This window comes from Podarcis pityusensis (assembly GCF_964106645.2).
Source record: "Podarcis pityusensis genome assembly, chromosome: 15".
Classification (NCBI taxonomy): domain Eukaryota; kingdom Metazoa; phylum Chordata; class Lepidosauria; order Squamata; family Lacertidae; genus Podarcis; species Podarcis pityusensis.
In genome coordinates this window covers 8214071-8227549 of record NC_138040.1, presented here as the reverse complement: position 1 = coordinate 8227549, position 13479 = coordinate 8214071, and the positions used below count along the sequence as shown (strand labels likewise).

Sequence of the window (13479 nt, the reverse complement as noted above, 5' to 3'; positions counted from 1 at the left end):
GTGGCAATAAATGGGTCAACTGTGGGGCGATTAAAATGTTAAATGTTGCACTACACTGATTTGGGCTCATGTGTATGACATCTCTTGGTTTTTCCACACTGAATTACTTGGCAGCGAAATGTGTGAATGGATACCCTTGCAAAGCAAGTGCATTTGAGGGGAAATGAAAGTGTGTGTAAAAGGAAACAGAAAATGTATAACAAGATACTCTACCAGTAAATCCTAGTAATAGTCCTTTTTGTAGCCTAAAAGCAATGTGTTCTGTCATATGACAGAGAAATGGTAACATATTTCCTAGCCACTGCTTGACTGACAGTTACTACTGGAGGAAACAAAATGCCACCCACATTAGATAGAAAAGTTTGGGAGAAGGTTGAAAAATGTATCAGTTCAACGAAATACAGTACAGGAGAATGTTAAACCACAACTATAATTGGGAAATTTGTAAAAATGTTTTGTTTTTCTATTTATCTGCATTTTTGTTTCTACAGTTAAAAAAAACCCAAAAGTTGAATATTTTGTCATTACTTCTACGTTGTATTTGTCCTTGTATTTACTTTTACAGTTTTTTTGAGAATTTAAAAAGTGGTGTTGTTTTTCTATTTAAAAAAAATTGTGGTTTCTTCTGATGGCCCATTGAACAGTTATCATAGGATGCTGATGTTGTCAAGTGATGTTTATGCATTTGCAAACATTTGTTTTTGATGAGCAAAGTATGAGGAAGTTCTTGCGAATGTACTTCTTTGAATCTTACCCCATCTTTCTTACTAAAGGCGCACATTCATGTTTTGCTTTTGCTTTTTTTGCTGGTTGCAGGTTTTGGATTTAATGGCTTGTGGAGGTTTGCGGGACCATTTTCTAAGGTGAGCAGTTGGGGCCTCTTTCAGCTGAAACCTTACATGGCATTTGTAGTAATGCTTCAGTGGACAATTGAAGTCCCTGCTGGAGGTTAATAAAACTTGCACACACTTTTTTGTTGTTGGTTAATTGATTTAATTATTCCCCACCACTAATAGGCTAAATAGGCTAAATAGTTGTTCATGACTTATTAGTCAGCAGCTTTAAAAAAATGTATTGTCTCCTGGATGATGTCCCAAACCTTTGAGAGTAGACCCTCATCTCCTGGGCAGCAGACAGGGCCAGTCAAGAGGATTCTTTCCAGGAGAGGAGCCGCCGTGCCCTCCTGGACTGGCCCTTTCTGCGGCAGTGCCACTGGACTTTTTGGTGAGATCCCTCAGGCTCATAACTTCAAAACATTTAAAAACTTGTTGGGTTTGTTTTGTGCAGCTTCCCCATTGGCCTCCCTGCCCCATCTAGCTGGAGGCACAAGGAGGAGAAACAGCACTCCACCAGTCTTTCCCTTCTGAATGTGTAGGACCTGTTCATTGGTGGGAACCTCACATCCTAGTAACAGTGGGGCAGCAGGAAGCTTATTCAGACGCACACACTAGATTGTAAGCCAAAGGCTTTTTTCCCCCAATGAGAACTAACAGGTAGAGATGGAGCTGATCTGTTTCTCATTTTTCCAGCAAACACAAATCCCAGACTATGCTGAGCTCATAGTAAAGTTCCTTGATGCCTTGATCGACACCTACTTACCTGGGATTGATGAGGAAACCAGCGAGGAATCCCTGCTGACGCCAACTTCTCCTTACCCTCCTGCCGTGCAGAGTCAGCTTAGTATTACGGCAAACCTAAACCTCTCCAATTCCATGACCTCACTTGCAACTTCCCAGCATTCCCCAGGTCAGTTCGCCATGCTTTTCCATTGCTTACATCAAGGGGGAAGGATTTGTTAAAACACCTTTGAGGGCACTGCTCCCTTTTTGGGTGTCGGGCTCTTTCACTGGGGCAGCTTATCTTCACCCCTGGTTGAGCCTCAAGGCTCTGTTCTTCGTTAGACTTATTCTCATAAACGTTTCTTGCACTGAATTTGTGGGGGGCAGAGGTGGGGTGAATTTCCACTCACCTGTTCCTGAAGTTGGCACAAATCAAGATGAGATAATATATGCAATGAAGTAGTCCAGCTTCATGGACAACAATATGGGATCAGATCTTTTCTCAGCCCGGTGGCTTCCTAACTGCTTTGGATAAAGCATACTTAGACTTGGTTTGTCCCCAAATGGCAGTGTTGATACTAATGTACAAGTGCAGAATTTGTTCTTGGGGGCAGAATGAAATGTCCCAAGAAGCTTAAAAATAAACACCCTTTGGGTTCAGTTGCTAGGGTACATAGGAAGCTTCCCTAAACTGTATCGGAGACTTAGCATTGTCTCCACACTGACTGGCAGTGGCCCGTCAAGGTTTTCAGACAGCAGGTATATATCCAGCCCACCTCCAGATGCCACTGAGAATTGAACCAGGGACCTGTTGCATGCAAAGCGGGTGCTCTGCTGCTGAGCTAGAGCCCTTCCCCACGTTACCCAGAGGCAAACATGCATTTGCCGAAATCTGCACTCTTGCTTTCATTCACAGCTCTTTGGTGAGCGAACCTCTCTGCAACTGTGAGTTTGCTACATTGACTTGTTAGGTCTGCGCCTAAAAGCATGTTGGGCGTATAAGTAAAAGGATATTGTTAAGTAAAAAACAAACAAACCCCAAACACACAAATCTCTATTGGATCAGGCTAAAGGTTTAATCTAGTCCAGCATCTTGCTTCCTGTAGTGACCAGCCAGATGCCTCTGGGAAACTAACAAGCAGGATGTCATGGGAAGACCCCCCCCCCCCTGTTCTTTGCTCCCTAGCATCTGATACTCAGAGAGACATTGTTCCTTAAAGTCATCAAGGCCCTGGGAACTGCTGTTCTCCATGAATTTGCACAATTATCCTTTAAAGCTATGTAAGCTTTAGACCATCCTCACTATACCTTGTGGCAGTGCCCAGCCTTTGAAAGTCCTTGCCACTGCTATAAAGCTATAAAACTAGGTCTGGAGGGGTGGGTTAGGGGCTCATTATTTCCTCTGAGAAACTTTCAGGGGCTGATGGGAGTTGTATTTCAGCAGCCTCTGGTGAGCCAAAGATTCCCCGCCCTAGGTGTAAAGCAATGCTGATGGGTGGGATGTGACAGTAAGGGGAACCTTTGAAAGGTACCGGAGTCAGACTGTAGCATTAGTAACGGAAATGGAAGTAGTAAGTACAAGCTCCCATTTCGTCCCGTAACATGCAATGTAGCTGTATGAGGTTGCCTCCACTCCATAGAGGCCTAGATATATCCATTCCTAAGCAATGTATATTGGTTTGCTATTACACGTTTTAAAAAGATGCAGATTTGCGAAAGTCCCTGGGTCATTTTAAGATGTATTTCCATCTATCGTATCCCGCAAAGCTGTCCTTCCTTCTGTAGTTGAGAAGGCTCCAGGCCCTAAGAGCTTGGTCAGTAAGACTTTTTGCCTCCCTAGGCTAAAGAACAGGGGGAGCAGCCCTTTACAAAGCCAGATCCTTAGTCCTTCTAGCTTAGTGTTGCTGATCTATGACTGCAATAAGTAAGGCTAATGGCCAGGGGTGATGGGAGCTGTAGTTCAGCCAAAGGCTCCTCCGCACCTGCTGTGGACAAATCTAGTATTTTTATAGTATTACTAGTGTCTGAAAAGCAAATGTTTGAAAACTCTCTATGTGGCCGGGACGGGGGGTGGAGAGGAATGGGAATTCACTTTTTGTACTCGAGCTATTTTAACTGAAAGTGAGGTGCTAGGGGCTGTGGCTAACATGTTATCCTACACGTCTCTAGGTTAGAGCCCCCACCTCTACCCCCCCCCAGATATTCATATGGAGGGCTCCAGAAATGCTTTCTGACTTGGACCAGTGCTACCGAAAGGGAGCGTCTTTCAACCCTAATCCTTTCCTGGCTTTTGTAGCTATACCTTAGCTTCTTATATCGAAACACGGTTTTCTTTCTTGAATTGAGAAGTGTTTTGTTGTCTTGTGCTAAGAGTCACGTCCTTAGCAATGAGCAAAGAGTAACCACATAATCCTGTTCTTGCTGCTGCTTTCACTGTCTCCCACCGGAAACTAGGAGGAGGAACGTGTACCGCAAGCTAGCGTGGAATTGTTAAGAAACAGACCTCTCTGGCTCTAGGTCATTGTGTGCCCTGTGGGTCATAGAACTGTTGAAAAGCAGCTCTTGCCATCCAAAGGGGGGGACGGGACCAAAAACTTTTTCAGCATGGGGCAGGTGGGACTCCTGTGTTCAGTTCCTAAGACCCATGTGCTAATTTAAGGCTTCCCATCCATGAATGCTTCTTCAGCTGTGTTCCTGACCTGTAGGGCATCCACCCTCCAGTTCTGATTTTGCACAGCAGGTTGTGACATTGGCTATATCTGCGCTACACATGTAAAGCAGTCTCCTACCACTTTAAACAGTCATGGATTTCCCCCAAAGAGCCCTAGGGAACTGTAGTTTGTTAAGGGTGAAGAGAGTTGTGAGGAAAACCCTGTTCCCTCACATAGCTACTATTTCCAGTGTTCCCTAGGAAGAGAGAAATATTGTTAAATGACTGAGAATTGCAGCTGTACTGTCGGGGGTGGTGAGAGACTTAGTTCAACAATATTTCAATTTAAAAGAAACCTAAACTTTGGTTTTTTGGGGGGGTGTTTTTCTCCTTGATTGCCACCCTGGGCTCTTTTGGGAGGAAGGGTGGGATAAAATCAACATATAAATAAATTTATTTGATGGTGAAATAAAAAATTATGTAAGGCTTTATTTTAAAAGATATTTAAGGATGGAGTGAAAATCAATTCATTAATTAACCTGGAGAGGTGCAGGTTTCCCTTCCCTGTCCATAAATCACTGTCCTGTAAATGTTTTCTGTCTGTCTTCCAATCATGAATGTTGATCGCTCATCTTTTCTCTTTCATTCTGTGTCTGTGAAGCTTCTCTGCCTTGCTCTAAATCTGCAGTTTTCATGCAACTTCCTCATCCAGGTACTCTCTCTAATTTTCATTCTACTTGCACGAGCTACTGCTTTGATCTGTGCCAGAGCTGGGGCTCATGACAGGAAGAGGAGTTTTATTTTTATTTTGCAAACAGAGATCCCAAAACCTAGGCCAGAACAGGGGCAGGGAGTGGGCCTTTAGCGCGCAACTGTAGTGCTTCTGCTGCTGGGCATTTTGGGAGGCTGGCTGTTCCAGGGCACAGAGCAGTGAATTTGGACCTGTGTTGAAACCCTGCATCAACCCTAGGATTCTTGGCTGGGTTGGAAAATGGAAATATTAATAATCTCTCAACGCACTTTGCATACTAATGTGCTGTAGAGACGACAGTTATGTGCCCAACTACATTTTGTAAGGGCATATGAAAAGCACCCTGCTGGATCCAGCACCTTTTCCCCTGTATTGGCACGGCTAAATGCCTCCCAGCAAACCCATCAGGAGGGTATGAAGGAAAAAACCCCTCTCCCATTGTTTTTTGCCCCCCCCCATGTTGTTTTTACCTGCCATAGATAATAATAGACAGCGATAAACCTCTGCAAATTTGCCTTCTCCCTTTTTATGTCTGCCAGCCACCATTGCCACATTTTGTAACTTTGCTCTCAAAGAATTGTCCTTTTAGCAGCAAAATGGGTGGAGCCATCAGGTGAGAATCTCCTCTGCAACTGCCCCAACCATATAGAAAAGTACTTAGAGTTTCCCCTTCAGCCCAAACCCGTTAAGTATTCCTCACACATTTAATCTATGAAGCTGCATTTTACTGACATTGTTACTGAGAGACGCAATTTGTTTCTTTCAGAAGTGGCAAGATAGCTTTGTAAAAAACACACCACACACACCAAAGTCGACAGTAAACGTGAAGTAGCACTCCTAGTGGTTATATATCGCAGCACATCTGTCTCTCATTCTTCTCTGCCTGGAAGAAGGAACATTGAAGAGTAATAGGAAACTAGTTCCTTTTGACACTTCTCATTGTGTAGGTGTTTCCACATTGTGTGGTTTTTCTGTGTTGCTGAGAAACAGAAAAATGAAATAACCCACAGAAACTGAGCTTAACAAAGTCTAATTAGACATGTCTGTTGTTGTATACTTTGAAGTCTAAATTGGTTGGACATGTATCACACGGCACATTTTTGTCACGAATGAGTTACAAGGTCAATTCAGGGTTTCTTAGTTGTTTCGCTAAACTACCCCTTAGCAAAAACCCTCAAGTTTTGTCCAAAAAGGCTGATTCACACAATACAAAAGGGCCAGCATGTTTTGATTAAATAAATAAATACCTTGAGAATCAAAGTGCTTAAATTCCTGTTAGTATTTTTACTTGCATTCCCCCTCCATAGGACTGAGGGGGACATAGGTGGTCCCTCCCATTTTATCCTCACAACCATCCTGTGCGGTAGGCTGGATTGAGAGAGAGAGAGAGAGAGAGAGAGAGAGAGAGAGAGAGAGAGAGACTGGCCCAATATCACCTAATGAACTCTGTGGCAAATGGGCAGATTCAAACCCAGTGCTTCCTAGTCTAAGCTCAGCATTCTGACTACTGTACATCGCTGGCTGCCTTATTGGTGAAATGACACTCTCAGGATCCTCTCTCTTCTTCTGCTTCTGCCCTGTGCATTTCAGTGTCTCACCTTGCAAAACTTGCTGTACTGCCAGGGTGGGGGAAGACTTGTGCCTTGTTTTCCTAACAGCAGCTCCCATCCATGTGCAAATGAAGATTGCGCCCAAGTCCCATTTGCAAGAGTTCAGGGGACACTGGGGCGCATGCTCAGTTTACTCAAGAGGCTTACTATGCTGGAAAGGAAACACGGGCACCTCTTGAATTATGCTGTTCCATGTAGCAGTCTAGTTTTGAGTTTTGCCTTCTCTCTTGGTCTTCCTCGTTGCCTCTCTGCAGGCTTCATTTGCATGCAGAACAATGGCTAAATAACACAGTTGCTGCAGAAAGAAATGATATGGCGTGCACATGTTCATTTTGATGCTGCAGGAATACCAAAGAGGCCAAAGCACCAGGTAACTGGCTGAGACATTGTTGGTTGGGCTGTTCGTTCAGGCTAGTTGTGCGGCAACTCCATGCTGCGACTTGACTGCAGCAGCTCCTCCACTCTCCTTTCACCTCTCTCTCTCTCTCTCTCCCTCTCTCTCTGAACAATAGATGCAACACTGATTGACTCAAGGTTGCTTTTACTCAGCATGGCGAGAACCAACCTTGCAAACCAAGGAAGCCTACCTTCTGCTCCACCACCTGACCAGAATTAGCATACCTATTTCTGCTAGTCATAGGCGGGCTGAGGTGGAGCTGTGCAGGGCACAGAAGCTCCGCCCCCCTGCTCATCCACATGGCCCCAACCCCAAAGATTTCTTTAAAGTGTGGGCCACACACTTCCAAGGCAGGTTTTGCAGCCACAAAAGGACGTAAGCAGGCAAGCATCTGCACAGAAATTTATTCCACTGAGGGCTTCATCTGCAAAAAGTGTTCCTGGTGGGGGAGTAGTTTGGACCAAAGGTCCCCTCTTGTCCATCACCCTTTTAAAAAAAATCACTGGCTAGCTAGGTACCCTTGAGAGGCCCAGAATTGGGGCACAGGAAGTAACAGCCTTCCCCTACAGTTCCCTTCTCCCCTCCCCATTCCAGACTGCCTCTGAACGTGGGAGTTGCAGTAGTAATGGTAAATGATACCCTTTGGCAAGTCTGGTCATCTCCCCCGAATCCTTCTCCTTTCAAAAGCCATCCAAGCCAGCGGCTTTTCTCCACATCTTTGGATAGCGAGTTGAATGACGCACCATGTGAAGTTGCACATTCTTCTGCCTGTCCTACATCTACCGCCAATCAAATTTCACATTTGTTTCTTTAAAACTTTTAAAAAACAAAACAAAACAAACCCTTCAGCTGAAAAAGCCTGCCAGAGTGACTTGCACAGGCTTAGTAGCAAACAAGACAATCCCTGCCTGCAGGCTTAGTCTGAGAGACATGGGACACAAGAAAGAAGGGGAAAAAGATGATTTGGGAATAGCAGTAGGAGCAGCAAACAGGCACCAGTTACACTTTTCCCACCCTGTGCATAAGTTTTCTACATGGCTGCCAGGCCCCTTGTGTGCCCCCACCCCTTCTGTATTAAGGATCCCTCGGGGCTCTAGCCTTTCTACCTGTGATATTTCTATTGCCCTTTTGACTTGTGCCTGTTTTTCTGCCATCCCACTTCTTCATTCATAATTCCGTTCGTTTTGTTTTTTTAAAACCACTCAGATAATGGGTTTGGAATAAAGGATGCAAACTCAGCAGGTTGTTGGCAGAGTGAGCACATCTGCCTGGTTGTCAGCATTGTGCATCATTCTGTTAACACAAAACACAGCTTTCCTAGGTGGAGAAGATACAAGGGAAAGCTGGGTGCCAAGCGCTCACATTTTGCCTAATGTGGCTAGCCCACATTTAGTTAGGGCTTGCTGTCAGCCTCCTCGGCGGCACGAGTCTCAGGAAGGCATTGCACACGGGAGCCACACAGACCTTTTTACCCCATGGCTCCTTCGGGGTGACTTCAAAAACATTCCTTTTTCATTTGACCCGAGTCTCGACTGCATGTAGTGGCACATCCAGAATTTATGAATAGCAAATCCATGCTGCTAGTTTGTGGTGTTTTTCTGGTCTGATGCTGAAGCTGCCGCAGGGTGGGAGGCAAGGCGGGTCAGGAGTTGCAGGACCACAGACAGTTCCAAGTGAGCAATTAGATGGACAAAGGGTGGGAGCCTCTGCAACCCACCCACCCCTCTCCCAGGCTCCACCCACCTCTCCCAGGCTCCACCCCCTTGTGGATCACTTTAGATTCTTAAAGGGCCAATCCCTTGGCCTGCAGACCAACTCTCCCTCTGTTCCACAGCCTCCCACCTGGTGTGCTCCTTGTGCCACTTGGCCAGTGAGATGCTGTGGGAGGCATTAGGTTCCTCAGGAGAAGTAAAGGGCCTGACTCTAGCTGTACCAGCCCTCAGGGTATGGGAGCTTCTTCCGAGGGCTCCTGCCTGAGAATCTTAGGCTCAGGGTGGAGTCTCCCCATCTTTAGCAGCAGGCTCCAGCTCCTTAGGTGTAGACTTTGCAGCCTCTGACTGACTCTTGCCTGCTGCTGGACTCAGGGGGCCGTACACATGTAGATGTTGCTACCTGTGGGGACTACAACATTGCAGGACCGCCTCAGCTCCCTGCAGGACTTTTGCAACTGCTTATAAAAATGTGTGAACCCCATCCCTGCCCAGGTGTTACTGTCTGCTGTGTGCCCCAACTTTACCGACCAACCATGTTTCTGCCTTGTTCAGTTTTCTGTTCTGCCTCATGCAACTGACCATGTGCCCACCTATACATACCTCCTTGCCTCTCAGTGTGAGAAAGGTTTTGAGAATGTTTGGGATAACTTTCAGTCTAGGGTGGCAAGCAGGAAGTGGGGCATGCCTCATTTATTTGGGGGGAGGAGTTGGGGGTTCCCCATGTAAAATCCATGAGCTCCGACACCACACACACACACGTACATCCCCCATATTAGTCAAATCATGCCCCCACCTTCCAACAACCATTGTTAAGAGAACCTTCACAAGAGGCAAAAGATTGGGCCTTTTCTGACCCCTACTAATTCAAACCCAAAGGAAAAGGTTTTGTGCTCCTCAACTGTGCAAATGGCATCAACCTTTTGGCAGCAGATTTCCAAGATTTGCCAACCATTCTGAACCCATTGACCCACTTGCAATTCTGAGAGTGCCATGGCCCCTGACCTGTCTGGCTGCTTCTCCCCCAGGTCTCACTCATGAACACACAAACACCGACAGACAAACAGAGAAAAGGCACACACCCACCCCAAAACATTGTTTTCCCAAGGAGTCTGGGTGAAGGTTGGCTCAAGTAGAATTAAAAGAGATCCTCTTGAATTTGCATGAATTTACCCTGCAGCCCCATGTAATTGAATTATAAAGCATACAGTAGCAGACTGAACAGCAAAAACCACAGATCCAGTGCTTGCCAGCAGCACAGGAGCATTAATCTAAAGCAAAGATGCTCAGAGACCTCTATGATTTTTATTCAGGATGGTGACAAAAACACCAGCAAACCACATCTATGAACTCAGGTGAACTCGCTGATCTATAAGGATCAGTGCCTCAGATCCAGCTTTTTGTGGCATAGTGTTGCTGGATCTGTGATCTTTATGCCTCAGTCAATGGAGATAGATGTGTTCTGTGATTTGATGGTGGTTGTAGGCGAAACAAGTAACAAAAATGTGCCATTTCAGGAGGATGCTTTGTGAGCATTTGTGTATGTGTGCATATTCCCTCTGACTCCTGTGGCACCCCACTTTCTCCCTGCCGGCCGCTCCATTTCCCTTACAGATCATTCTCCTTTCGAGCTCTGGCTTGAAAAGCACACCAAGCTGGAAGAGGACATGGGAGGGAATCTCTTCCCCTTTTGCCTTGATAACCCCCCCCCCCAAGTGTCAACATGAGCCTTGAAAAATGAATAGAACTGAAAGAGTAAGTAGGAAAGTGTGGCTCTTTCAACTTTCTCCTTGAGCTCCAGGTGCTTTTTTTTGCCAGGGTGGGGTGGAAGTAACTACCCCAACTACCTCATGATGAAGGAAGCAGTGAGCAAAATGGACCGAGAGAGTTTGCAGGTGCCAGAAGCAGCCCCACAGGGTGGCATCATGCCAAGCAGACAACCCCAGAGTTAGGCAGTCAACAGCAGCACACCGTTGAGCTGGAGAAAGCTTCAGCCTAAGGAAGCCGCATGGGCCCATTCTTGCCCCTTCTCCTTTATGTGCAGCTCTTTGAACAGGCTCCAAAGTGACTGGAAGCAACGCTGTGTGACTGGGAACTTGTTCTCATACCCAAATAATGGCAGTGAGAAGTGGACTGGGGAAGAATAGTTAGCAGAACATGCAAAAGCTCTGTGGAAAGAAGTGCCTGCAAGCCAGTCTTGTTGTTTTCCTGTCCTGAGAAATACTCTGTTTGTGCATGAGGGAGCACCCACTGAGGCAGAAATTGGAGTGCTTTCTGCATGGTGAGTTTGAATTGAGGTGATGTCAGGCACCCGTGGCACATCCTGCCCTCCTCCCTCATTGTTTGCCAGCGAAAAATGCCGGCAGTTGCACATCCAGCAGCCTCGTCGATGCCAGGGAAATTTCATTGGGTGGGCTCTCTTCAGCCTCAGCTTGCATGATAAATGGTTGGAGTGATGGGAGCCAAAAGTCCATTGACATCTGATGGAACACAGTCTCCCCATCCATGCACTCAGTGGAGGAGGATTTGCAGAGGAGAAAAGGGTGTGGGTGTGTGGGTGTTTCTATTCCCTTCTACACTTACAAGATGCTGCTGCAGAGCTTGGCACTAGCATGGTCAGTGCTAGTGCCCAAGATCCAGGAATTCAGAGTGGTACTCATTCTCAAGTGCCAATGGGGGGAATGGCCTACCTTGGAGGGGTGTTATGAGGCTGAAGGTATATTGCTGAGCAGAACTCTAGGGAACATTTTTAGCAACAAGGCTTCAAGAATGAAGAAATCTAGTCATTTGGACTACATGTGTCTAGCTTCATTGCCTGTCTTACCTCCCTCCATATCCCGCCTTTGTTTTAGTGTGATCTGTTACTGGGAGGGTTCTTTGTGAGGCCTCCGTAATAGATCAAGGAAAAGCATAAAAATGTATATATTGCTCTGCTTCCCCTGGAAGTGCTGAACCATCTGAATGGTGGGTAGCATTCCTGGCAACTGTGAAATGCTTAGGGAATAATAGACCTTAAAGGCAGGAGCCTAAAGACTCTCCAGTGGTTCATTTTGAGCTCTAAAATTGTACCCTTGTGCTATCAGAACAATACAAACGGCATGAGAGGGTGGGCTAAGTCACACCCTACGAGGAGAAGTAACCACCACGACCTCTTCCGTTACTAGCAAATCTGAGGGTGTGCTTGCAGGGCCTTGGATCATTCTTGATGCAAATATGGCAAGGGTCATGTGGTTGCAAGTCTAGCTCAAACAAAAACACAATGAAAATCTGCCTTGCTTATACATGAAGATATTTGGGCGTCGAAGCCTCTGGCCATGATTAGCTGAGAGACCGCTGATGTCACAGAGGAGACAGGCCAAGATCCTCTGGCACAGCTGACCAGACCATAAGCATTGCTGACCCTTAGCCCCGCTGGCTGGGAGAGATGGGAGATGCCAGCCCTCAGTATCTGGAGCTGTTGGGGGATGGCTCTCCCAGAGCAAAAGCGACTTACGCAGCAGGCCAAGTGGCTTGAGCAGCTGGGAGGAGGCTGGAGCAGCCGAGGAGAAAGAGAAAGGCCAAGAGCTGCAGATGTGATTATTAGACCATGGGCCTGCAGGTTACTTCGGTTCTGTCTAAATAAACAGTCAGGAACATCTTGTAACCGAGGCTAGCATCACAAGTTCCACTTTTGCTTTAGTGAAGTTGATTGCTCCCTAAATGGCAGTGCGTTCCCCAGCAACCCAGCAGTGGCCACCTGGGGGTCAGATGTGCATTAGAAAAAAACTCTTAGAACTGCCCTGGAATCCCATTAAGCTCTATCTCTGCTTCTTGCTTCACCAGCAGCTTTCCCCTTCCTTCCCAGCGCCCATGGCATAACCTTGGCACAAAAGAGAATGCCTCCTGCCTCTCTCTCTCCCCCCGCCACCCATTTTGGATGCTTCTTTGATCTTAACTGCAGGCAGAGCTCCTCCTTGCATGATAATAACAGGGTGGGGAACCTGTATGGCCCTCCAGAGGTGGCTGGGCTCCCATCAGCCTGGACCACTGGCCACGTTGGGAGTCCTGCTGGAGGGCCACGGACCCTCCCCGACCCTGAGTTGGCCATTTCAGATGGAGTCGTCCGGCGGAAGCTTCCACATTACCTTTCCCGCTCATGGTACTTCCCTTTTTAATTATCTTTCTTTTACTCCCACCACCACCTTAGGAATCGATAAGGAGAACGTGGAGCTCTCCCCGACCACAGCACACTCCAGCAGTGGGAGGACGCGCCACGGCTCCGCCAGCCAGGTGCAGAAGCAGCGCAGCACTGGCAGCTTCAAGCGCCACAGCATCAAAAAGATTGTCTGAAGCCTTCTCCTTTCCCCTTTGTTTTTCCTTCCTTCCATCCTTGGTTTTCTAATGTGGCGTAAGTACTTCCTGCCCCACCTCCACAAGTGGTCGTGCTGCACTTAATTTCAAACCCTCCTGCCCACTCGCCCTGTCAGCCGTGGTGCCAGATGATCAACTCTTGAAACATTTTGTCTGAATTTATTTTGGATTTTCATTTCTGTTTTTTGCCGCCTTTTTTTAAAAAAAACAGCAGCAACAGCAGCAGCAGCAACAACAACTCTTCTTTCTTTTTCTTGTTTTTAAGCTGGTAATAGCCAAACTGTGATGAACAGAACCACTTTTAAGAATCTGAAGAAAGCAGGGAAATGACCGTAGGTTGTGTCGAAAGGCAGAAATCATGTCTCTCGCATTTCAGACACGTTTTTGTTACCTTATTTGGGGGGAGCTTGTTTGTTTCTTTATGGCTTGTTTTGTATCCAAAGGGGGGGAGAG

General features: G+C 46.5%; 1 protein-coding gene across 3 annotated transcripts in view; it reads left to right on the top strand.

Moving 5' to 3' along the window:
* NF1 (neurofibromin 1) overlaps positions 1-13222 on the top strand; it is a 155445-nt gene extending 142223 nt beyond the window's left edge. For 2 of the 3 annotated variants that reach the window (XM_080983308.1, XM_080983307.1), the window contains 3 exons: positions 817-863; positions 1530-1746; positions 12863-13222. In XM_080983308.1, the coding sequence (XP_080839434.1) occupies positions 817-863; positions 1530-1746; positions 12863-13005 (407 nt within the window). In that variant the 3' untranslated portion in view covers positions 13006-13222. Of the gene's footprint in view, positions 1-816; positions 864-1529; positions 1747-4870; positions 4922-12862 lie in introns of all 3 variants that reach the window. The other variant, XM_080983306.1, reaches the window with a different exon arrangement.
* The last annotated feature ends 257 nt before the right edge of the window (positions 13223-13479 follow it).